Source organism: Centroberyx affinis, unplaced genomic scaffold (assembly GCF_046629955.1).
Source record: "Centroberyx affinis isolate AG114_WGS23_722 - 3 ecotype Tasmania unplaced genomic scaffold, CSIRO-AGI_Caff_v1 ptg006797l_1, whole genome shotgun sequence".
NCBI classification, from domain to species: Eukaryota; Metazoa; Chordata; class Actinopteri; order Beryciformes; family Berycidae; genus Centroberyx; species Centroberyx affinis.
The window spans coordinates 1-24915 of record NW_027283448.1 but is presented as its reverse complement, the minus strand read 5'-3'; the positions used below and the strand labels follow the sequence as shown (position 1 = coordinate 24915).

General features: G+C 39.9%; 2 protein-coding genes across 5 annotated transcripts; one reads left to right on the top strand and one right to left on the bottom strand.

The window, feature by feature from the left end:
* Positions 1–145: 145 nt before the first annotated feature.
* hnrnph3 (heterogeneous nuclear ribonucleoprotein H3 (2H9)) lies at positions 146–13702 on the top strand. 4 transcript variants are annotated; one of them, XM_071513159.1, is made up of 11 exons: positions 146–180; positions 1413–1505; positions 1838–1993; positions 2258–2401; positions 5024–5162; positions 6310–6509; positions 6963–7058; positions 7274–7389; positions 7828–7963; positions 8540–8596; positions 9203–10904. In XM_071513159.1, the coding sequence occupies exons 2-11, from the start codon at positions 1418–1420 to the stop codon at positions 9280–9282; spliced, it is 1212 nt and encodes a 403-aa protein (XP_071369260.1). In that variant the 5' UTR covers positions 146–180; positions 1413–1417; the 3' UTR covers positions 9283–10904. The 4 variants fall into 4 exon arrangements, with proteins under 4 accessions (XP_071369260.1, XP_071369261.1, XP_071369259.1 ...); XM_071513160.1 differs by lacking the exon at positions 1413–1505 and having other exon boundaries at positions 149–180; XM_071513158.1 differs by lacking the exons at positions 146–180; positions 9203–10904 and adding an exon at positions 13562–13702 and having other exon boundaries at positions 1295–1505; positions 6963–7033; positions 7249–7389; positions 8540–8574.
* A 1100-nt stretch (positions 13703–14802) lies between these two features.
* Positions 14803–24711, bottom strand: LOC139639086 (RUN and FYVE domain-containing protein 2-like; the record flags this gene model as incomplete). The annotated part of the gene is made up of 11 exons (XM_071513155.1): positions 14803–14953; positions 15530–15610; positions 15887–15935; positions 16748–16842; positions 17185–17314; positions 17902–18021; positions 22589–22686; positions 22838–22912; positions 23971–24063; positions 24200–24316; positions 24610–24711. Coding segments are annotated over 11 exons (1104 nt in total), but the record flags the coding sequence as incomplete, so codon positions are not given.
* Between the last annotated feature and the right edge of the window lie 204 nt (positions 24712–24915).

The following is a 24915-nucleotide window of genomic DNA, read 5'->3' as shown; positions in this document are numbered from 1 at the left end:
TCAATAATCATACATAAAGTCTATCAAGCCTCATACGTGTATATATATATATTTGTATCTTCCCATCCACCATACACGGTCCAGTCCGAGAACAGTTTGCCTAGTCTCGCGACATTATACCTGAGCGGCAGTTGTGTCACCTGAAGCTCGAGACTGGAGACCGGGGGACAAGAAGCGACTGTGAGAGAATATCATCTTTTTCTGACATTACCTTATTGACATTTGACATTTGATATATGTGTGTATCTTTTGATATATGGTGATATTATAAGAGGGTTGGGAATTTAACTCTGTGGCCTTGTACGTTTGACCGATGTCGATGTCCTACAGTTAGCCCTAGCTGCTAGCTAGCTAAGCTAATGTTAACCGGCTAATAGTATCAAGCTAACATTAGCAAGTTAGCCTGGCAACTAGCTTAAGTTAAGCAACACAGCCAGTCGAATGTCTGCTGACGTTAGAGTGGCATCACTGACTAACCTTATGTCCTTAGCTGTAAAAAAAAAAAAAAATTATAACGAAATAACAAAATGTTCTAAAACGGGTAGCCCAATAGGTAGTTGCTTGTGATGTTACATTTGGTAACTTTACGCTAAGCTACGGTTACGTTAGCTAGATAACCTTAAGATAGTTCTGTAGACACTTTGTGACACAGTTGACGAGAGGAAATTACTAGCTGTTAGTCATTAAAATCTGCAGTGACAACTGCAGTAACTTGGGCCAGAGGTATGAATTATATGATTTTGCCTTCTAGGGTTGTGGCTTAATTGTTTAATAGAACATTGGTAACTCGTTGTAATTACCATATTTCTCTGGCAGTTGTTTAATATTCTGCAGGCTCCATGACAGGTGGGCTGTAAATTAAACCAATGCAACCCACTAGTAGAAAGGACTGTGTGTAATGTATTTATTGTAGAAATTGGTATGCCTGTTGCACAGTTTAAGACCTGTGCAAAAATGATAATGGTCATTGTACAATGTAGAATAAAAGAAACATTAGCTGTCTTTTGGGAAAATGTGTACTGCTGGCTCCAATAAGGCTGGTTCTGCGGAACAGAAATGGCAAACAAAAGTAGCCTAAATAAAAGAACATAAGAGCAATGAGTTTTCAAAAAAAAAAAGTTTACAAAAATTTGTTTTCATCAAAAAGTATAGTTTCTTTAATGCATATACTCAGGGAAGTGGCACCAGCGTTTAGGGGCCATCACTGCAAATGCTCAGTATCCTTTTGTCTTTGATCCAGGCGTGATGAGCAGCACTAGCAGGTCAGGGGATACTGGGACAAAGTGCTAGCACAGTGCTATTTGATGATGACCTGATGGGCTTTAGCCAAGTATCTGTACAGGTACACAAATATTGCTGGATTTATTGACATAATCTAATGTGTTGCTGCTGTGTTGTGCTCCTTGTGGCAGTGAGAATGTCTTTGAATGAGGAGGGTTATGTGGTGAGGATCAGAGGACTGCCCTGGTCCTGCACTCAGGAGGAGGTGGCCAGCTTCTTCTCTGGTTAGAACACACACACACACACTCTTGCACACACAATCACTTTGACAGCTTAGAGGTGAGAACGGTGTTTGTCAAACTGCAGCTGGGGTCTGCATGCTGTAGTGCTCTTGTCTCAGACAATCTATTGTATTTTACCAGCAGGAGCAGGAAAATGCTATTCAATTTGGTGTTTGTGTGGCAGTATCAAACCAAAGACTTTAAACTATTTTTTGTAAACAAATGTTGTAAGATGGCTAGATCCTGCACAATGAGTTTTTCTTTTATGCCAGAAATCAGTTTCTAAGACAAGGCATCACTTTTTGGAAATCTCAATCAACCTCATTTCTGTGCAGACTGTGACATCGTGGGGAAGATAAACGGGGTGTGTTTCACCTTCTCTAAAGAAGGCCGTCCTAGCGGAGAGGCCTTTGTAGAGCTGAAAACAGCTGAGGATTTCAAGAACGCCATTGCCAAGGACCGTAAATACATGGGACACCGATACATAGAAGGTAAGCTATGTAGATGGTTATAACAGATCGATGGACCAATGAGAGTTGGTGCACTTATCTGATATTTTGTGTTGATTTTTCCCTGTACAAATAGCCTTTTTTCTGATTTTCACATATTGTGTTTGTGTGTCTTTTTCTGTGTGTTAGGTTTCATTTGAAACTCCAGTGAAAAGGAGCAAATTTTAAAATTTTTCTAGTTTGAATTATCTTTTCTAATTTTGACCTGTGTGTGTGCGTGCATATGCCTGTGTGTGTCTGAATCAGTGTTCAAGTCAAACCGTAGTGAGATGGATTGGGTGTTGAAACGTAGCGGCCCTGCTGATTATGACGGCTGCAGTGGCTGCATGCTGAGACTCAGAGGCCTGCCCTTTGGCTGCAGCAAGGAAGAGATCGTTCAGTTCTTCTCAGGTACACGCATATACAAGCACACGCACACAGATTTTGTGTTTCGAGTTTTGTCTAATTTCACTGTTGTTCACAAACACACTGTGTATCCAGTGTTGCCTATTTGTCACCATTAGACTCAACTAGGACAAAATCAGCACAGGAAGGCTCTGAGAAATGTTGGCTGTGTTTAAGCTCTGAATACATTTTAAATGGACTTGAGTGTAATTTTTGTCCCTACATGTTTGCTGCAGTAAATGTGTTAGTCAAGGTTAAGTAGCTGAGCTGACCTAAATACCAAAATAAGTAACGTGCAAACTTAGTTTGTGTTGCGTTTTAAAAATCAAATTTGTATCAGCTTTCCTGTAGGCTACTGGAGTATACCAGTCAATACAGGGAGGAACACAGTGTAAAAGGTGTTTGTAATGCCCTGAAGGAAATAATTTGAGGTAGGACTTGCTAACAGAGTTAAATACCAACGTTTATTACCAACGTAAATTACAACTTTGGCTAATGTTAAAACCTGTCTAAGGTTTTAACATTAGCCAAAGTTGTAACAATTAACTTTACTCAAACAATGCAATATTCCTCAAGTAAAATCGTCCTCATTGCAATGTCACTGTTGGTCAGCAGATGTTGCAGTTGGATCCTGTGTTCATCATTGCTTTTGGCTCAGTGAAAATAAACACATTACTTAGGGAGTTTGTGATATTTGTTTTAGGGTTTTACAGTCTAGGCAGGGTGTACTTTTGTCAAAGGGGCCCGCCTTCACTATACAGCGCTGGGGAAACTCTGTATGCCTTGCACTAGGCTTCATTTTAAATGACCAAATATCAAGGTAATGTCAATCTGCAAAAAGTCTGAAAGGAATTTCGATTGGTGATAGATTCAGTCCATCACCATTACCTTTGCATGTAATTGAGCTGAGTTTGTGTAGAAGTCCAGTGGAAGATGTCTGGCTTCTCACACGTCTATTTGTCCAACTAGACAAGTTTGCCTACCAAGGTACATAGTGTTTGTCACTGACCTCCGAGTTTGTGACTTTTTGGACCATAAAAGGCGATGATAGCACTTCTTTCAGAAACATCAAATTACTAGTAAATCCAAGCCCTTTTTAATCCAGTTGCTAAAATCACTCTGAAAACAGTCAGCGCACACAAGGACAAGGACCTAATCGTTCCCTCTTACTGTGCTGTCCACTGCGTACCAATATTTTACATTTTGTGGAACAATTATCCAGTGTTGCAACTTCACCACCCATCGACAGGCCATAATTGAAGCATGGTGATTCTGTGACTCTGTTAACTGTATTTTTCACTTTTATATGATGGTATGCAATCTAGAAAAATCTAAAAAGTTAGGCTATTTTAAACCAAGAAAAATGAAATAACTTTATTTCATTTATTTAGAGAACTCACTAGCCAAACATTACAAACATTAGCTTTTTGGTGAAGTAGTACTTAAAGCTTACTCTTTCTTAAGCTAAATCTGGTTACCATTTGTGAAGACAATTTTATTATCTATAGTAATACACTGTTGATAAATGGTTAAATCACCACTACTTTGTAAAGCGATGTCCCATTAAAACTCTGAATGACATCACAGTAATGTGGATTATAAGGACCATTATATAATTTTGAGCTGATGTAGATGGACAGTTTTGCCAGCTATTATGATCAAAATTATCTTTTCACATTATTGATTTTTCTTATATATTACTGTGGTATCCACACTTATTTGGCCTCATTTACCAATTCTCATTCCTTCGGTAGACAGGATTGTGCATCTGCATTGCTTCAACATGTCCATGTGTCACGGCCCTAAGGCCTGATGTATGTTTGTTCTTAGTTTGTTATCTTAGTATAGTCGTGCTGTGTTGATTAATGTGTCCTTGCCATGATTTTTCTTAGTCTTACCATGTTAGTATGATGTTAACACACTATTTAGTATATTTGTCCTACTTTTACCTAGACAGTGTGCTACCTTCAGGGGGAGCTGAAGATGGGATGGGTTGGGCTGGTTGGGCTGAGGGGAGACGGTCCCAGGACACTGATCTGGGGTCAGCGCTGTGTTTCTGCTCCCTGACAGCCTCGTCCTCTGACTAGGAGAGCTAACACCACAGAATTATAATGGATAGAGAAGGCATTCCTATTCAACATTAAATAATGATTATTTGTCTGGTGACCTTTTGATAATGTTCTACCAAGGCAAAGGTATTATTTGGCTAAAATTTCAAATTCTGGTTACATTGAGCATCACAATTTTCGGACTCTCATGCACTATTCATACATCAAACGATGCTCATTTCCATTAACATTATTAAATTATTCGTTGTACCAAAGGATAATGCTGTGACAGATTGTCCTTTGTATCCATGCTAATGCTATGGCTGATGCTGACTCCAGGCCAGTGTTTGTGTGTGGGGCTACTTCCCCACTGGGCACTTTACAACTGTAACCCCAGTTCTATGAGATGCCCATTTTAATCCAGTCTTATTAGTTATTACAGCTGTTATTACTTATTCGCTGTTATTATTTTATATATTAATACTATAAGCTCCAGTGATGCAGTGGGTGTTGTTCTATTTATCTATCAATCTATCTACCTACCTACCTATCTATGTATTTATGTGTGCTTGGGTTGAAGGGTTGAGAATCGTGCCAAATGGGATTACTCTGCCAGTGGACTACCAGGGGAGGAGCACAGGGGAAGCCTTCGTGCAGTTTGCCTCAAAGGAGATAGCAGAAAAGGCTCTGGGGAAACACAAGGAAAGAATAGGGCACAGGTGGGACAGATGGGAAAGGGATGGGATGGATTGGGTTGGGCTTCTATTGTAGTAATTACTGGGGGGTCATATTAGAGTAATTATGGTAAAATTGGGATGGGTTCTGTTATGATACTTATATGGTTGAATGATTGAAGGATGGGTTGGACTGTTAGAAAAATTATGGTAAATTATGGGTTGTTATGATATTGATGGTACATTATTAATTGGGTGGGTAATATAATATTTGTTAAATTGCTAATGGGATGAGTTTAATTATAGTAATTATGGTTACATTATGTTGAATATTGGGGGTGAAGGGTAATGTATCTCTCCTCTAAGTTAAAGATGGTATGATCATTTTATGCCACAGACTGTTTTACTGGTGGGCATTTAAGACCTGGGGCTCTATTTAATTGGGTTATAACTGCATATGGGTATATAGGATAGTTCTATGGGTAATTTGGGTATCTCCTTTACCTTTCATACATGTATCATACAGATCATTTATTTGGGAAGAGGGGAGTAATTGTAGAAATACACCAGAGGACAGCCTCTATTAAAAAAAAAAAAAGGATCAAACTCCATTCTGCTGTAACAGCTAACTATGGAAAGCTGTGCTGCCATGTTAGGATCAGCGGTAAATCATTAGTGACAATTAATGTAACAGATAAAAAGCCTATAAGGATTTCCTTGACTACAGTCTAATTAGCAGTGGTGAGATGGGTGTAGCTAAAGTTAAAAATCCTCCGCTGCAGCATTAAGTGTAGAACTACTGATGGAGAGTTTAGGGAGGTTGTACTTTTGGCACCATGTGCCATCATGGTGAGAAGCTGTCACTAGTTACTTAGTAACAGCCATGGAGCAGTTTTGTGGAGCTAACTTGGTATAAAAAGGTAGTGACCAAACTCTTTATCAGTGGCCCTGGGCTAAGCCTTTCAATGTCATTCAGACACTTAGTTCTAGGTTAAAGTGAATTAATCATGTTTTAATAGGCTATTTAGGACAGGTAGTCAGGTAATGCAGGGTAATTTAAGCTGTTTGTCTTTTGTCTGCTCATGTTCTCTCTCTATAAATCAAATCTATGCATATAACCTGAGCTAAGCCATTTCTACACCATAACCCTCCCTTCTGCCCCCCTTCACCCCGTGGGCCTCTCCTATTCCAGGTACATAGAGATTTTTAAGAGCAGCCGCAATGAGATCAGAGCCTACTATGAGCTGCCCCGACGTGGGATGGGGGGCCAAAGACCGGGGCCCTATGATAGGCCCATGATGGGGGGTCCCAGAGGAGGGTTCTTTGGGCCTGGGCCCGGCCGTGGAGGGGCACTAATGGACACCATGAGGAGCGGAGGAGGCTACGGAGGAGGTAAGCAGGGTTTTTCCTGTATCGAGAATTTTCTGGTGGTCACCAAAGCGTAACTGGAGAGCACCGAAGCCGCCTGAAGGATTTAAAACTGTTTTTAATGAGAAGCAGTATGACGAGCAATGTTCAGCAAGATGTCCTTAATTTTGTTAAATGTTTATAAATATACAGACATGCCTCAATTTTATATTGCCTGATGATGGAAAATACAATAGATACTTTTACTAGTATGTTTTGGTTCCTGCCTGGTTCAGTTCTGCATCACTGTCAAAGTTTCATATTGGTTAATTATTATAAAACAAGGACACACAGTGTCATAGACGCCAAGTGTGGCACCGTACACCGGTGGCACACATGGATAAAAAAATAGCCCTGGAAATTTGACCCAATTTTTGAATTTTTCTTTATTGTTCTGTCTCCCTCTTTCTCTCTGTTTCCATTGCCCTCTGTGTCTAGGTTATGGTGGCTTTGACAACTACAATGGCTTCAACAATTACTGTTTTGGCAATGGCATGTTTGATGACCGGGTGAGAGGAGAGAGGGGAGGAAGAGGTAAAGTCCATATTTATTTATCCACTAAAGGCTGGCGTTCACACATGCTGATCTGTGTTTTAAAGCCCCATTCTTTAAATGCACTATAGCAACCACAATTTTTTAATAATTTTCATTATCACTATAATGTTTGTCCACATTAGTTTACTCCATTTTCTAATGCCTAGAAAGTACTATTGGTTACCAGTAGATGTATTTTGTGTGTGTGTTTGCAGGGATGGGGGGCCATGGCTATGGTGGGACAGGTGACACTGGCTCAGGCTTCCACAGTGGCCATTTTGTCCATATGAGGGGTCTGCCATTCCGTGCTACAGAAGGAGACATTGCTAAAGTATACACACACACACACACACACACACACTCACACACACAGCACACTGATCAAACACAAGATCATTTCTCTTGAAAGATTTCCAATGATGAGAAACTTTAGAGCTACGTTTAATATTTGACCATTAATTTGGATCTATGTCTGTGTGCCTGTGTTTTCTATTTATGTATATCTATCTATTATGTACTGTATATTGTTGTTTGTCAGTATGACTAATATAACCAGCAACTAAATTTATTTGCATTTACAACATTTGGATAAACATTCTCAATGTTAGTAGTGATGAGAATACGTGAAATCAGATTTTTTGACTTGGGGATATTAATAAGTCATTCAAGTCAGTTTGTCTGCCCGTTCCTGTGTATGTCTCTGTGTGTCTGTCTTTGTATATGTCTGTGTACGCCTGTGTTTGTGTGTGTGTGTGTGTATGTGTTTTAGTTCTTCTCTCCTCTGAGTCCACTGAGGGTCCACATTGATGTGGCTCCAAATGGCAAGTCGACTGGAGAGGCAGATGTGGAGTTCCGCTCCCACGAAGACGCCGTGGCGGCCATGTCCAAGGACAAGAACCACATGCGTACGTCCTCTCCTCCTCTTCACTTTCCTCTTCTACCTCCTCACTTTGGTTGCCCTTTACGCTACGATGCTATGCCAGCCCAAGTAAAAACGACTTGTTGAGTAACGTTGGAGGAGTGGACCAGTTGTAGCTACAGAAACAGAATAACGGCACAAACTGACCAACTCTGTCTCTGTAGGCTGATTTAATGTTTAGGGCTTTCTCTTGGCTTATCAGAGTCATTGGTGATAACTTTGTCAATGGGGCTGATTTAGCATAGTATGTATTTTTCAAAGGCTACACACAACCCTGGTGTTACGCCTGTTCAAACCGATTAAACCGATTCAGAAGCCCTAATGCTTAGGAAAGACCTCCTGTAAGTCATGCAGAACATCGTGGAAGGAAAAGAAAGTATTTATCATGACATTATTGGGGTCTGGATATTTAACATTGTTGTGGGTAGTTTCAAAAGTCATTTAGGTGGACTACCTATAAGTTAAATAGGCAGAAGAAACCCAGGTTGTTTGATAGGTAGGTTGATTGATTGATTGATTGATTGATTGATTGACTGATTGATTGATGTTGTCCTCTCCACAGAGCACCGCTATATTGAGCTGTTTCTCAACTCAACAGCCAGTGGAGCAGCTGAAATTAGTGAGTTTTTATCAACTTTATTTATTTGTGTTAAATAACATCTGGTCATCTTTATTTTTTATTTTATTATTTATTTTATTCCACATGGCCGTGGCCATTTTACATCTCTTCTGGTAACTGAGTCTTGTCTGGTAATTGAGTCTGGAGTGTCTTGTATTACCCATTTTATAGAAATGTAAAGGTTAATTGTTGTTATTTTTAAATTATCTAGAAAACTTTGTAAAATGTAAATTTTCCATTCAGTTATTATTTTTAACATAGTACAGAGGAGTGTAGCAGACATCATACTTCCCATGTCCCACAGTCACAGATACAAATGGAGTGTGTTTGTGGTAGATAATCTGTGTCTCTGGTGTATTTCGCTGAACGCTTTTGGCCAACTGCATAATCCCATTTCTTGAAATTCCCACTGGAATTTCCAGGTTCAGACAGATGACTGTGAAAAAGCAATTATTTATGTTTCCAACAATTTGTTAAATCAAATTTGGTTTTTGTGTCTTGTGATCTCGCAGCTGCATCATCTCACAATGTGTCAATATGGACAACACTTGGGAAATTATTTCATCATCATTTTTACTCTGACCTGTCTTTGGAAATATCCCTCAGGTCGTGGTGGAGGTGGTTACTATGGTAACTCAGGAGGAGGCGGAGACTCGCGGGGCAGTGGGCTGCGAGGTGCATTCTGATGACATCATCACACTCTTCCAACCCATCCTGACGTTTGTCTCGCGTCTTGAGGCCTCATTTACTCATCAGGCGTCTCAAAGCAGAAGAGCTGATCTGAAGTCACTAGAATCTCAGTGGGGAAGAAAATGAGCTCCCCTGCTTTTAAAAGGTTGAACTATTTTGTTATGTTGCACCAGTGATGCATTGTATTCAGGGTTGCCTTGATGCTATACCAGACCAAATATCACCATAACAAGCACTACTATGATACCATTCCAAAAGGTATACAAAGAACAAAACAACTTGACAATATTCAGTAGTTGGAGCCGTTGTAGGTAGAGAACCTGTCTGATGGTACAAACTGGAAAGTTCTGGTTTATCTTATTATATTCTTTAAAATTTAGACATTGGGATACATTATTTTGCATTAATCCTCAGAATACAAGTTGCTGCCCTATAGTGATCATACAACACTTTATAATTGTTAATAATACAGGGATCGTAAGGGCTTGGTATCACAACAACAGTGTCTATAAGACAGTATAGATGTATTGTGCAAGCTCTGCACTCGAAGAGATGGTCAGGTTCTGATTTCTACAGCATTAATTTACACCCTCCTAGGAAACTCTGCCTCCCTCGGATGGTGGTCAAAATAATGTATAGCACTTTGTAGAACATTCTTTTTTTTATTATTGAATTTTAAGTCTTATTTACCTAAAAAGATGATTGTCATTGGTGATCTACACCTGCTTAACAGAGATCAGACAAAAAAAAATTCTGTCTCTAATGTTTTGAGTTATTTTATTGGGTGGCACCATCATTCATCTTGCTTCGGCTCTCATGGTTGGCATTCGTTATAAGTACGTGCAGATGCACCATGGAGGCAGAGTTTCATGAGACACCGATAAAACAGATGCAGCATAATTTGTTTGATTCATAAGAACAGAATTTACAGAATTTGTTTGATTGCCATTTCACTGCCATGCCGGGCATGGTGACAAAAAAACCTTAGTAAAAAAAAAAAAGATACAAAACGCTTGTTGACACTACATTATTGAATCACTCTGAATGTAATCACTTGATAGTAACAGAAGATGAACACTGCTTTGGCTTGACGATGTGTTCAGGCCATTGGTGCGCTTTGGGAGTTGGGGCAGGAACAGTTGGCAGTCTAAATAAAAGAAGATTTCAAGGCACTCTCTGTTCTTAAAAAGTTAAAACGTTTGTTTTTAAACGGGCTTTTTTTTTTTTTTTTACTTGGTAAGAACAGAGTGTGTTGGAATCCTTTGAATTTATAAATAAACACTTTCACCTGATGTTGCAGCTCCCGACTGGCTGTTTGTCTCTCTCCCAGTAAGCAGTGTCAACTAAATTAACCTGTGAATACAAAAAGGGGTGAATGAAGGCAACAAACTCTGATTTGAACATTAGAAGTGACTTTAGATAAGCTTGCCTGCTTTGAAACATTTGATAAATGTGAGCCAGTGTGTTTTCTATGAATGTTTTCACATGTTCATTACAAAACAAACAAAAACTAAGCTGAATATTATATTCCACTCTCAAAGAGCGGAAGTAAAAAAAAAAAAAAAGAAAATCTCTATATTTGAGCTGTAAAATAGCTTAAGCAGCTGTTGTACATTTTGCCTAATAAATTTTTATATTTAATTCTCTTTGTGTGTCCCTGACTGTGTGTGCATCACCTTTTAAATATTTTAATTTAAAAATGGTCAAAAAAACATGTATCTCCCAGAGGATGGCAAAATGAAGTATTGAATTGACAACACCTTTCAATTGTGGCCCTAAATGGAAACAAGCCAACTCTTTGTGGGAATCACTTACATTTTTGCAGGGGAACTTTTAAGAAGCTGAGGAAAAATGGATTTCCCTCATGAATGGCTCTGAATATATCTTGACAGACGCAAAGGGACGTAATTGTGGAGAAAAAAGTGAAATAACATAACCGTTTCTGCAGGACAGACAGTACACAACAGTGTAACAACAGTAAATGTTACCAGTGCGATTTGCAACCATTTACACAGAAACAACAGCAAACTCCATAAATCATCCAGTCTGTAATTTAATTTAATCAAAAACTGCTAGACTGTCAAGGCAACATATTGTTGGCAATAGAGTGAGTTAATGTTACACAACTGGCAGCATTTAGTAAGCTAAAGGACCATACTGATTGACAACCAACATACGTACAGTATATACAACATACAGTGGAATCAACACTGTACAAGTCCCAATCATAGTTGGGATGGATTACAAGAGTGACACTGTACAAATAACATTTCATCTCAAGCCTGGGCTCAATTCAGATTCAATTCAATCATTTTAAAATGGGAACAGAAGCCTAACTTCATTTTATAATGACATCTATTCTCAGTTACTTCATAATAGATGGGATATGATAATCTCATATGTATGATAATCTCATATGTAAAAGTACTTGAATTTAGAAAAAAAATCCCCCTGAAATGAACTGAACCAAGGCCTGTTTTACTTCTTCATGGGAATGAGTATTTCCAGTTTTTTGGAAAACCACAGGTTGTAAACATTGTATACGAGTACAAAACCAGAACATACAATGGTACCATCATAGAAGTGGATCATCCTGCATTAGTAATGCAAAGGCCACTACAGACCTTTTTCTGTATACTTTACAGTCATCAAAATATATTTGACGTGAATTGTAACACAAAACGTATCCCCTAGAACTTTTTGCCAGACCATTCCTCGAGCCTACTGCCAGCTATAAAGGGAACAGAACTGATTTTGAGTTTCCAAAACCCTCTCAGGAAGTGAGCTACTGAGCAGTGGTCAAATGTGGGACTTCTATGATGGCTCCATCGACACAGAGCAGAACTGACTTCAAGTGGTTAGAGAAGGTTCAACCATTCCCTGTGCATCTTGTTCCACAATTAACTCCCTGGAACTTAAAAAGTACAAATTCATGTGCATAAAACGACATAGAATCAAACATAAATACTCTCAAATTAATCTGTCTATTGTACAAGCAATACAGGATTGGCAAATTTCAAAACATACTTTGTGGCTTTGTTAATGTCTCAGGTATGTAATACTCTGTTTAGTCTCTCCTCAACAACCAGTAACTAGTCAGTCAAGCAGTCAGTCTGTCAGTCAACATGTGAGCCAGTTTGACTCACTGACTGACCAGAGATGCTATGGCAGCTCCTGTGCTGTTTTTTGTTGCTCCTTTTTGTCATTTCAAGCAGCACCCACAGCATTAGTGCCTCAAACAAACAAAGTAAAACAGTGAAGTGTGCCTTTAATCCAGACAGAGGGAAACCTGCTTGGCTAGCACTGGCTAGTGTTGCTAGTTTGAAATATTTTGGGCCATTATTTCAGATTCTGTCAACACATAGAAATATTGAATAAACATAGGGCCCAATTTGGCACCATGAGAAGCAGATTGATAATATTAATGGCATTTACACAGGCACAAATGACAGATCTGATTTTCTCATAACTGTCTGCACATCTGATTTTAAGACCGTTTTTGAAAAATTATAAGAAGATCACATCTGTGCTAAAAGGCGTAAAAAAAGAAAAAAAAGATTTTGTGTTCCTTTGTAAACCTAGCCAGACATAGAATGAGGCTCAACATGAGGAGCACACATAGTCATATTGTCAGGAGAGCAAAACCTGCTTGTGAACGTTCCTGGAATGAGTTTGCAGAAGCATCTCAGTGCTAAGACCGTCTTAGTTTCACTGCACATTTCACACTGACATTCTGAGGAGGACGAACCTTCCCAGTGGGCCTCATTTATTCTGTAACGCTCCCTCCGACTGAACACACACCGCTCATGACGGTCACTGCCAGTTCCAAAATGTCAGTTACTCCAGGGAGAAGGCTGCACTTCAACAGGAAATCTTACAATTTACCCTTTGTGGCACAAGTCTGATCTTCACATGGCTGTCCAAACAGAAATATAGCAGTTTAGGTTTCTGCCACGTCAGACAGCCATGAGAAGGTCTGATTAGTGGCGTGAAGAGTTGAAAATCTGATGTTTTCCCTGTGTAAATGCTGAGTTAGGTTCATGTTCATTTCACTCCACCTCAAAAGAAAAAACAGCGTCTTAATGATGAGATGCTTTGGAGTCATCAGACTTTATAAAGTTTGCATTCAACAACAACTGAATGTATCAAGATTCTACCAATATTCCCTTCTGATCTGAAATCAGTTTGGCTGTTCAGTCACTGTGAGACTTAGATGCTCATCTGACCCGATTTGTAGAGGCTTGATACATGTACAGGTGCAGTACTACATAATAGGCTGGGAGCGGGGGATTTGGTCATGAAAAACATCTGCTCATTAAAGTCAGTTTCATTTCGTCAGTTTGTGGTAAAGTAGTCCCTCCTTCTAGAGCTCAGCTGACTTCAAATCAGCTTCCATGCTCTTTCTCCTCCCCCTAACCTTTAGACCTGACCCCAGATCAGCATCAGTGCTGTATAGGCAACGCCACACTGCTACAGTTCACCTGACTGTATTCAGGTGCATGTGCTTTGTAAAATGTGTTTGGTTTTTTAGCTGTTAAGTACTGAATCCTGGTGGAGGGAGGGATTAGAGCTGATGAAGTGATGAGGTGGAAGCGGTGGAGCGGTCCAAACTGATATTGTCCCCAAACAGTCTGGTTGTGTGATTCTATTTTACCCTGTACTCGGTCTACAGTGGGAGGCTCACAATTATTTAAATGTTCTTTATTATGCACTGAACGTGATGAAGCATTTATCAAATTTTGGAAAGTTGAACTGCATTATAGTTTTATAACTCCTATGAGACAAGCCAGTGCCACACATGTCACAGAGCCTTAATTGGGCTGGATCTGGATTGACCCAAAGAGAGTTTTCCGTTTGTATTTTGAAAATGCATGGCTGCATTTGTCAAGGTCCTTGATATATAAACTAACAAAGAAAATATATTATTTCCTCTACCTGACTGATGCATATTTAGGATCATGTTTCAGTCTGACAACTGATTTGACTGAAGCACAAACAGCTGACCTGTAGGTTCACCCCAAGTCATGATTATTGATGAGAATACAGCAGAATGAGGACACTCACTGGCTTAAATTCCCACCTAGTCAGTACTCTTGCCCCATGCTATCCTGGACTGATTGTATTTGGTCTGCCTGGACCGGCCTACAGTGTTTCACACCTTGTGTTTGCTCTGCCTCTTCCTCTGTCTGAACTGAAGAGATGTTGCTGTTTGGATGCTTTACACTGCAGAACGGCTGTAGAAAAAGTAGTGACATCAAACAAGGAGACCAGAAATGTGAGAACAAAAAATGATGCAGGAATGACTTTGTATGTGAGTGACTTCCTTCAGCATCTTGTAGATTAGTCAAACCAAGAGCCCTACATCTTTATGCACACGGTCCATTCCTGGCAGAAAACAATGTGTTGAGATGGGCGGAATTTGGGAGACAGATCTTACAAACGATTGGAGGAACAACGCCTGGGCTACTTGGTGGTCTGATCTCAGTTTGATTGGAGCCATTGCAGTGAGGGCATGGGACATCCTCACGTGGGATTGGAGGAGCATCGCTGGAGGAGGAGGGCGTGACAGGTGTCACAGACTCTGACTGGTTTAGGAGAGGCTGGCAGAGGAAGCTCGTTGTCAGAGCAGCTGTTACAGAAAATCTCCCCGCAGTTCCTACAGTGGTGCTGGAGGGAGACACACAAAGACACACACACGTCAGTCAGCATCCATAACCACAATACTTATATATACATTAAAAGCAATACTAAATCCCAAAACATTAAGAATTTAAATGTTATTGTATTATGATACGTATTTTGTTAAAGTGGTTAGCCATGGTGGCTATCACTGCTCATACTAACTATCCAGTTCTTCATCTATTTATTCCAAATAAACTGCTGTTGCTGCTGCTGGAAACTAAAACGCATCACTTCCTGTAGGCCAGGGGATTTTCCCCAGGAAAGACCTACCCTACACTGGGTGTTTAGACAAGCATGTAGAACAGAAGGTAAACGCTTTCATGAACTGGGTATCGATTGAATCACAATTGCGTTATGTTAACTGACAATAGAGAATTGCAAACGGACATTTATTTATGTGAAAAGGTTATGGATTATTACATCACGTCATAAATGTGTAATCTGTACATCATAAATTTGACCATGTCTAGATTATTTATCAATCTGTCTGAGCCAGATGTAGGGGTGCAGGACATCGTAACCCTCCAATTATTGTCGTTTCATAATCATCTGAGGACTGACCTTTCGTCTTGAGATGGAGAACTCCTTCTCACACAGCTTACAGTGGCTGGCTTCCTTGTCCTTCAGCCAAACCTGCCCCCCCTGGAACAACGACAAAACAAATCATGGTTCCCGCCAAACTTTACATTCCATATATTAAAAAGCAAAGACACTACATACATACTGTCCATTACATACTGTACATTACTGTCCAAAATCTGTTTCTATGTTGACACTTAAACAAGATGCAGCATGTTAGCAGTCTTTATAATATAAAGACTGAGTCATTTGCATGCTGATGTAATGGTTTAGATTCATGTTCTCTTGTTAGGACTTTTTTTCTTTTCATATTTTTGTCTCATCTTACTATTGCCTTACCTGAAGAGCTTTGTTGGCTTCTTTGATGTCCTCAATCTTCATTTTGGATCTGATGAGGAAAAGTAACAAATGAACCAACAGAGGTCATGATTCTCATGTCAGTAATACAACATGCCTCTGATACAACCATTCAAAGATATTTCTGTTCTTGTGAGCAGTACACTTTTCAGTTATATTGTAGAATCGGCTGCTGGTTGAGTTTACACTCCAGCTCCTCCATAGTTGGGTTGGCAGAAACATTTCAGAATAACATGACTAGGCAAGTATAACATAATGGAGAATGGAGAATTTCACTCTGGATAAAGGCACCTAGCTAATGCCATATGTATGTAGCCTACATAGTCTTTTGGTCTGTCTGTACTGCATCAGGGCATCAGGATAGCTGTTGAATGAGGCCAGTGTGTTTCTTGTTCACTTTCCCCACCCAGTCTTCCCAGTTAATCAGGGTTCTAACTGCCAACCTTCTACTTTCAAATTCACCTTGCTGACTACTGCTACCCCAATAAGATCATATTTTTAGAGGACAACTGATAATGTACTATGTTGACTGGCTAAATTTAGGTCCTAAATACCAGTAATGTAAGACTTTACAATACCAGTTAGAATAAAATATAAAACCGCACAAACACTTGTAAGTGACTCTGAGACTTAAAATACTATATTTCACTGTATACAAGACCTTTTGATCTCAAATGAAATACATTTTGATATACAATGTTTATTCACTGAGTTTTACAGCTTAGTTCCTCCAGAGCCTCTTCATGGTCCACACAGAGTCTGACACCTGGACCCGCGCTTGTGTGCTGCAGCATACGGCGTGATATGATATGGAAACAGCAGACATAATGAAGGCATATTTACTCGCTGAGTTTAGAGCCTAGCTCCTCCAGAGCTTGTTCTTGGTCTTCACAGATGGTCTTCAGCTGAATGTTCTCATCGTGGAGACGGTGGAACTCCTGGACAGCAAGAAAACCGTACACACACACACAGACAGGAAGACAAACATGGCCGCAATTAGATTCACAACAGACAACAGACAGAGTTTAGATGTCTGCCACATTTTTACACGTTTTTCAATTAATTACAAAGATATCGGAGCAGTACTTTGTATGGGCAGATACTCATAATTTAATAACCCGGATCGGTATTGGAGACAATAAATTACATCAGGATATGCCTAGATTAGATCAGATCATATGTTGCACACATCATTATATCATACGCACGATAAGCCACATACACGTCTTAAACATAAAATATCATATACATCATAGACCTCTTTCGCTCTCTTCTCTTACCTTCTTTAGTCCGTTGATCTGCAGTGCCTCGGCGCTGAGCTGTGCCACAGTGTCTCTCTCTCTTTCCAGATCGTTTTGTAATGTCTGGCGCCACTCCTTCTCAATCTTCATGTCCGTCTCCAGCTGCTGGCTACAGGAAAAACAACAGCGACAACATATACAACACCAACAACCATGTAAACATGAATTTCAATGACAAAAGGAGGAGAGAGATCACAAGAATGACAGAGAGAGGGAGGCAATCATTAACCGTATTTACAATCATGTCTTTCTGTCATATTGCAGCACTGGTTTCTATTTGTTTCTATGCTGTTTCTATTATTATTCTAAACAGCTGCTATTGTTTTGCAGATCAGAGAACAAGTTAGGATGGTTTCTATATTTCTTGGAGCAGGTTACACAGCAATATGAATGGCTGCATCTGCACTGCTGTTGTCAGAAGAAAATCTTGTGTCTCCAATGCGGCAGTTTTTGTGATTCATGGACCCTGGATTCATTAAACTTAAATAAATAAAAGGGCCATGTTGAGTTTACAAACATCAAAGGCAGGGTTACCATGCTAAGCAACTATATGTGTATATGTTTGTTCATATGTTGTCTCTCTGTCTCTGCAGTACATCTGCAGCTTGTCTACCTTGTTTCATATAGAATAGATACGTGTGTATGTGTATACATGTTTGCATGAATCTGTCTGTCTCTGTGTGGTTTTTTGCTTACAGTTGTCTTTCTTTGTATTCAATCTGCCGCTGCAGGCTGTCGGCCTTGTTGGCAAAGTCCAATTTGAAGCGTCTGGCTCCCTCCTCGGCCGAGGTGCGGTGCCTCTCTGCCTCCTGTAATCTGCACCATTATAACCAGGGACAAACTCAGGACCATGGAGAGAAAAAACTGGGGGGGGGGGTTGGAGGGAGAGGGAGAAAAGAACAGAGGAAGGGAAGGAGGATGGAGGGCAGATAGCGAGGGAAGAATTGAGGTGTTTAAGTGGAAAGATGAAGGAAGGTATGGAAGGAGGGATGGATAGACGGGGGGGAAGTGAGGGCTGAGGTTGTAATTTGCACCATTACAACCACAACAATGAGTACAACTTAGGGAACAATGAGAGGAGAGACTGGGAAGGAGGGAGGGAAAGAGTCAAAACAGAGGGAGGCATGGAGGGAAGAGGAATGGTGCACAGTGAGGAAGACAGAGGGCTGTGATAAGGAGGTGGAGGGGAGGAGGTAAACATAACATTGAAGTCCAAATATAAGATTTGCACTGAAACAATCAGACCAGTGAGGAAAAAGTGCCTACAGGAAAACTGAATGGAGAGGAAGAGGCGAGGATGGCCAGTAAGCCAATAGGATCAGAGTGTTTGGGATCTTGGTACTCAGAGGGAACGTACTGCTGTGTGGCAAGGACACTTTCCATGTCTAGAATCTCTTTAGTGCATACACAATCCTAATAGTAAGTACATAGCCACACTGACTGTACTCTACACTGTAGCATGCAGTATGGCACAAATATCAACATACTACTGCACTGATGTGCATCACTGATGTCACCACTGTGTTGTTGCTTTTTTAAATAATTCATTGAATTTACTGCCATTCACAGCATTAAGAGTTGGTATATCCAAAATGCATTTTTGGTATCATGATGTTAGAGGAAAATTAACCTATTCAGTAGAGTGAGACAGCTTATTTAACAGCAGATTTTTCAGGATGTATGGAGTATTCACAAAGGGACACACATTTTGATAAGATTTAGATCCTGCCGATCCATCCCTTAGACATTTAGAAGATCATTAGGACCGTGACCTAGAATGTTTGTTAACTTGGAGCTTCAGTACTTCCTGAAATCAGAAAATAAGTTCCAGTTTCTACCTACACTTACATGTCAACAGCACTCAAACAGACCAGCGCCAAAGACTGAAACCACAACCGGTATTTTCAAAACATCTAACTTTATTGGTCACGGTGGTAAAAGACAGTAGTTGTGTGTTTTAAATGGTTATAATGCGTCTTTATTCTTCTTCAAATTGACAGGAGTTACAGTACTAGGAACATAGAGTTAGAATAGGTAGAATGATTACTTCCTGATCTATCACAAAGTCAATACGCATGTCAAGACAAGAGACAAACACCCAAGTCTCCATGGCAACATGCTGGAACCTGTCAATCTTGTTTTGTTCATCAAAGCAGAAACAAAGCATGACGCACTGAACTGAGCTAACATTCTATAGTGCTGGTCCCACTGAGCCGTTTACATCTGCCGAACTTGACTAAACCTTCTAATCCTTAACTTAGGTGTATGTCTAGGAGGATAAAGACCAAGGAAAGGCCTGGGTCATCACAGACAGTCAGAAGCAGAAGGTTAAACATGTGCGGTGCAACTTTGAAACTATCAAGAGCAGGAGAATGCACAAGTGCACTCCTGTTTGCACGGACCGTCAGTAGTGAACCCTAATGACACTCTGCTTGTTCTTCCTGACAGGTGTGATCAGAGACAGCGATAGAATTAGTTTGGCCTGGTTGCATGATAGTTGCCATGTTGCTGCCCCTGCTCTAGACCTAAAACGTGTTGGCTGTGAAAATGTAACAACAAACTTCCCCTGTAGCATCGCCATGGGGAGATCGCTGACAATCTAAAGATCAGCTGGCATAGAATCACAAGTTACTTAGCAACCGCTGTGGAGCCAACAAGGACCAAACTCTTTTAATCATTGGCTCTGGGTGTATCAGGATAAAACCACTGAGTAGTTCTAATATGAACGGGGAAGCCCATTGTACTCATTCTAACTCAATGTGACAATGACAATGAATCGGACACAACGCCCTCTGTGAAGCTAGGATTACATCTCTGAGCCAAAAACCAGTCAACTACCTGCATGTCAGTGGTACTGCATATAAACTGACTACTGGAGACGGGAAGAATGTGTTGTGTGTGTGTGTGTGTGTGTGTGTGTGCCTGAGCATGTGAGTGAATAAATAAAGGAGTATAGCATTGATTCACATTTTTTTCTTCAGTATCTATTAAAGTACAATTGACATAATATTCAGATGATTCTCTGGCAAGCGAAACATAGCCACTGATGATGCTAAATGAAAGGTGACATGAAATTTGGGGCAAAATCATCTTCATTTAGCATAAAACGAAAGAATTATGAGACATGTTGCAGTAGTCTCTATGAATCCCAGAATTTTGCTGATGTTGGTGTGGCAATTACCAAAGAACCAAACCATGCATCCCAGTTTCACCTGGCTCTATGGCCGCTCTCAGGCCATGGAACCATCTGAATATTGTGCAAAAACAAAACAGGAATGTTCCTTTAAGTTATCCATTTATTCATTCATTCATTCATTCATAGGCAATCGTGTGTCTGTATGTGCGTGCGTGTTTGTTCAGAAGGAGATGTCCTTGACTAGCTTGTACTGGTGCTCTGTGTCTGTGCTGGCACACTTGACAAATGACATGGCTAGTGTTCTCGTCTGACTGAGTAGGTCCTTATCACTGCACAGGAGAGCAGGAATAAAATTAGGATAAAAAAAAATAAAATCGTGGAGGTATGGAGGGAGTAAAATGGATGGATGGATGGCATGAAAGAGGGGAACAGGAGGAAGGAAGGGAGGAAGGAAGGAAGGAAGAAAGGATGTCAATATATCAGTGTCCTTAGTGGCCCCGGTTACACTTAACACTTACAAGCGACTTTTTTCATCACAAGCACAGCAGGAAGCATTAAACGACAGGCAGTAACACACAAAATTCTGATTTCAGGTGTTCAGGCTCGCAGTGTGATCAGATTTCTGCACAGTCCAGATATAATTCCAGTCACAATGACATTATGAGTGATGTAAAGAGATGGGGAGGAAAAGCGTGAAAAAGTAATGTGGACAGATAAATAGATACACCCATAGGCACATACATTGACATTTTCAGGTCAAGTGTGGATGCACAGCACTGCAGTGTCAACATGAGATCTTGACCTATGTTCAATCTAGTTAACAGTATTTTGATCGTGGCAATCATATTAAACTCAAAGAGAGAGGTTTAATTTGATTTCAAATGGTGTCTCCAATAAGAGCATTACCAACTTCATCATTACGGACTTTTTGTCGCCAGACTCTTTTACATTAAAGTCGGGTTCGGACAATCAAACAGAACGCAAAAATCCCATTGAAATGACAAGTGTAACCGGGGTCTTTGTATCCTACCGGCCTACAAAAACTTTCAGAGCAGCAAAAAAACATTCACAACCAATCACAAAGAGGATGGAACGGATTTAAACCAATGGGAGAGGGGAAGGGGAGGGATGGACCGTGTTGATTGGGACATGACAAAGCGGGGGGGGAGGGGGGGGGGGTTACATGGCATCAACCAATCAGCATACAGTGAGGTAGACTGTTCCAAAATGATTGATGCAAACATGGGGAATTTATACACCTAGGGACATAGAGCTATAGTAACTTAGAAAACTTGGCATGCTGGAAAATATCTGCAGTATATCAGACATGACATACAGCTTAAGCACTGGGACAGTGAGCTAAAGTTCATTTTTGTTCACATTTAATATGCAGGGCAAAAGCAAACCCATATGCAAAAGCTTACAGTCTGCTCTTCATAATCATCTTTTAATGTTAAATTCATTATACATTATCAGCTCATTGTCCAAACACTTTTGACCATATCTATATGTCATTTGATTAAATAGTTATGTTTCATAAGCACCAGTGATGAGAAAGAAGATTTTATTCAAATCATTTTTCACATGTTTTCCCCCAGTTTCTCCTCCACATAGTTCCAAACTAGGACTTTCAAAAGACTAATAGAAATTATGGAATTTCAGAAATTATGAAACTGCATAAAATATTATGCAAGGCAATGCATCCAAGGTCTATCAAGTTTTCTTGGACGTTTGGTGATTTTGGGCCTTGGGACCAGAATCCTTATTGTAATAATTTATAGAGCAGTCTATATGTTGTTCAGTTAGACAAATTGTGACTCAACATCCTCATTTCTAGATCTTGACCACAGTATCTAAGTAAGTCAAATTTGTATTAGTCATGTAAGAACAGACCCTTAAACCCTGAACCCTAAAAGAGATCCTCTGGTTATTTTTACCGTTGTATCTCAAAAATGTTTTTCAGGAATATAAACTATGTTTATTTTCAGACTGACAACCACATATTTCTGTAATTATGAAATGGCTTTTAAAGGAGTTCACTGGGTCTCAGGGTCATGAGGGTCACTTACTTTGCAAAAAGGTGATTATGTTCAGTCCAAATTAAACAAAAAATTGCAGTTACAAGGTTTTCACAGAACAGCAGGGAAACGATTTAGACCGTTGGGAGGACTGAGGAGAGACATGGGAGAAAATTATTTTCTTGTTTTGACTGGAGTGTGCGGCGCCTTTACAGGCATTGTGTCTCACCTTTGCTCCAGCTGCTTCATGGTGGCAGTGATCTGATTGGTCTTCTCCTCCAAACGACTGATCATATCGTTCTTCTGCTTCATCCCTTCATCAGACGACTGATAAATGAGAATTATTGTCATTATTATTATTGGTAGTAGTAGTACAAGAATTATTAGTATTAGTACATCCCTTTATCTTGCAAATGGCGAGAGGATGAGTAGAACCAGGTGTGTGTGTGTGTGTGTGTGTGTGTGTGTGTGTGTGTACCTGCATCTTCTGGTACATCTCTACATTTATGGCCTTGACCTCATCCAGTTGCTGCCTCAGTCCAATCAGTGTGTCCTGTTTACCAGAGCAGAAGAAAAATCAGCTGCCTTGCATCAATCAGCCACCTTGTAAAATAGTACTGTAACATTTCATTTATATGGTAGTTTTGAAAATGCAATGGCTTTATTAGTGTTGTGACCCGATATTGTCTGTCCTGCCCATCCAGCGGCCATACGATTGCTTCTGTTTTCCTGCTAGTTGAGTTCAAAATCTACTTTCACAGTTTTCTTTTGTTTTCTGTTGTCTTCTCTCCTGAGATGTGGGTTCGCATTTTCAAGAAGTAATTAAAGATGTTTTCAATAATGGATGATGAGAGATGGAAAAAGCCAAAACATCCAGTTTAAAAATACATCTGGGCAACTAATTTTGGATGCTTTACTGCCCCATAGAGTCATTCCAAAGTATTTTAAAAGATATTATGACATGGCTTTGTTGAATACTCAATTCTGTGTGGCCGGTGAACAGATGTCTGTTATTTCTGAATAACAGACCACTGTTTCACATCTCAATGTTTCCCACACAAATGTTTCATGTCTTCGGTAAGTAATCATTAAATGTAACAATGTACAGCAAGCCGGTTATTATTGTAAAATAAGCTGTGAGAGGGTGAATCAAGACCCTGACATTGTCCCGTACATAATGTTGTACCAAAATGAAATAACCTTGCATAGGCAACCAATGTAGGTCAGGAATGCCTCTATTTTATCAAACTAGAATTAGGTAATGCTTGTGGGACTCACATGCCAAGTTTAGAAGTCATTTTATTTATAAAGCATAAACAACTAGAATAGTAGAAGTCTTCTTTTGACTACTGCCTTCAGCTCTTGATATCTCTTGTAAATAAATCATAAAATAAATCATAAAAACTGTAAAACTAATAGGTTCTTCTCACTGCCAAAGGAATGATAAAGACAAAGAAGGGAGAGAGAGAGAGAGAGAGAGAGAGAGAGAGAGAGAGAGAGAGAGAGAGAGAGAGAGAGAGAGAGAGAGAGAGAGAGAGAGAGAGAGAGAGAGAGAGAGAGAGAGAGAGAGAGAGGAGAAATGGATAGACGTAGGGGTGAATGTATGTTGACCTGTTTTTCGTGAATATCTTTCTCTAGAAGTTTCATGGCCAGCTCCATTTCCTGTTTCATCGACACCTGGACTACCAACTCATTCTCCACATCCTAAAAACATAGCACATACAAGCCGTTATTACACACAGACACCCATACATATTTTATACACATATTTTATATGTCCACACACACACACACACACACACACACACACACACACACACACACCGTCAAGCCGTCTGACCTGTCTGAGTTGACATTCCTCCTTCAGTTGCCTTCTGGCCTCGTTGTACATCTCATCCAAACCCTGGCGAGATTGTTTATAGGTGTCTCTCTCCACTGACACGTCGCCCTGGGTTACCTAGAGTAAATAACAACATTAAGAAGAAGAGGAAATAAAATAACAACAATGGTGCATGCATCAGTTTTCCGCTATAATGTTTTGCACTGGTGGTTTGGGGCATTTATGGTTAGTGACCACAACTGGCCCAGTTTTGGTTTGAATTTTTTTCCAAAGCAGGCTGCAGCTCTAAACTTATTTAGACACTTTATTACAGAGCCAATGTTAGAAACTGGCCCTATGTTTCTTTGTGTTTCTAAAGTACAGGATATTATTTTGTGACTTTGTGTGTTCGCACATGTAATGGTGTGTACCTCTAAATGTTGTTGTGCCTTCAGTAGAATGAGGCTGTTTTCACTCCTCAGCTGTTGGTTTTCTTCTTGCAGTTTGATGATGTTGTTCTTGGCTATGGCTAACTGCACACACATGCATGCAGAAACACACAAGATAGAGAAACATATTTGTTCAGCTGATCACTTATAACTTATCAGCAACATTTTGACATCAACACTGTGCAATCAGTTACAGATATTACAGGGACTTTCAAGTTGTCAGTTACATCACAAGATATTTGTCCAAATTACAATACTAGGTACACTGATTATACAAAATGTAAGGAA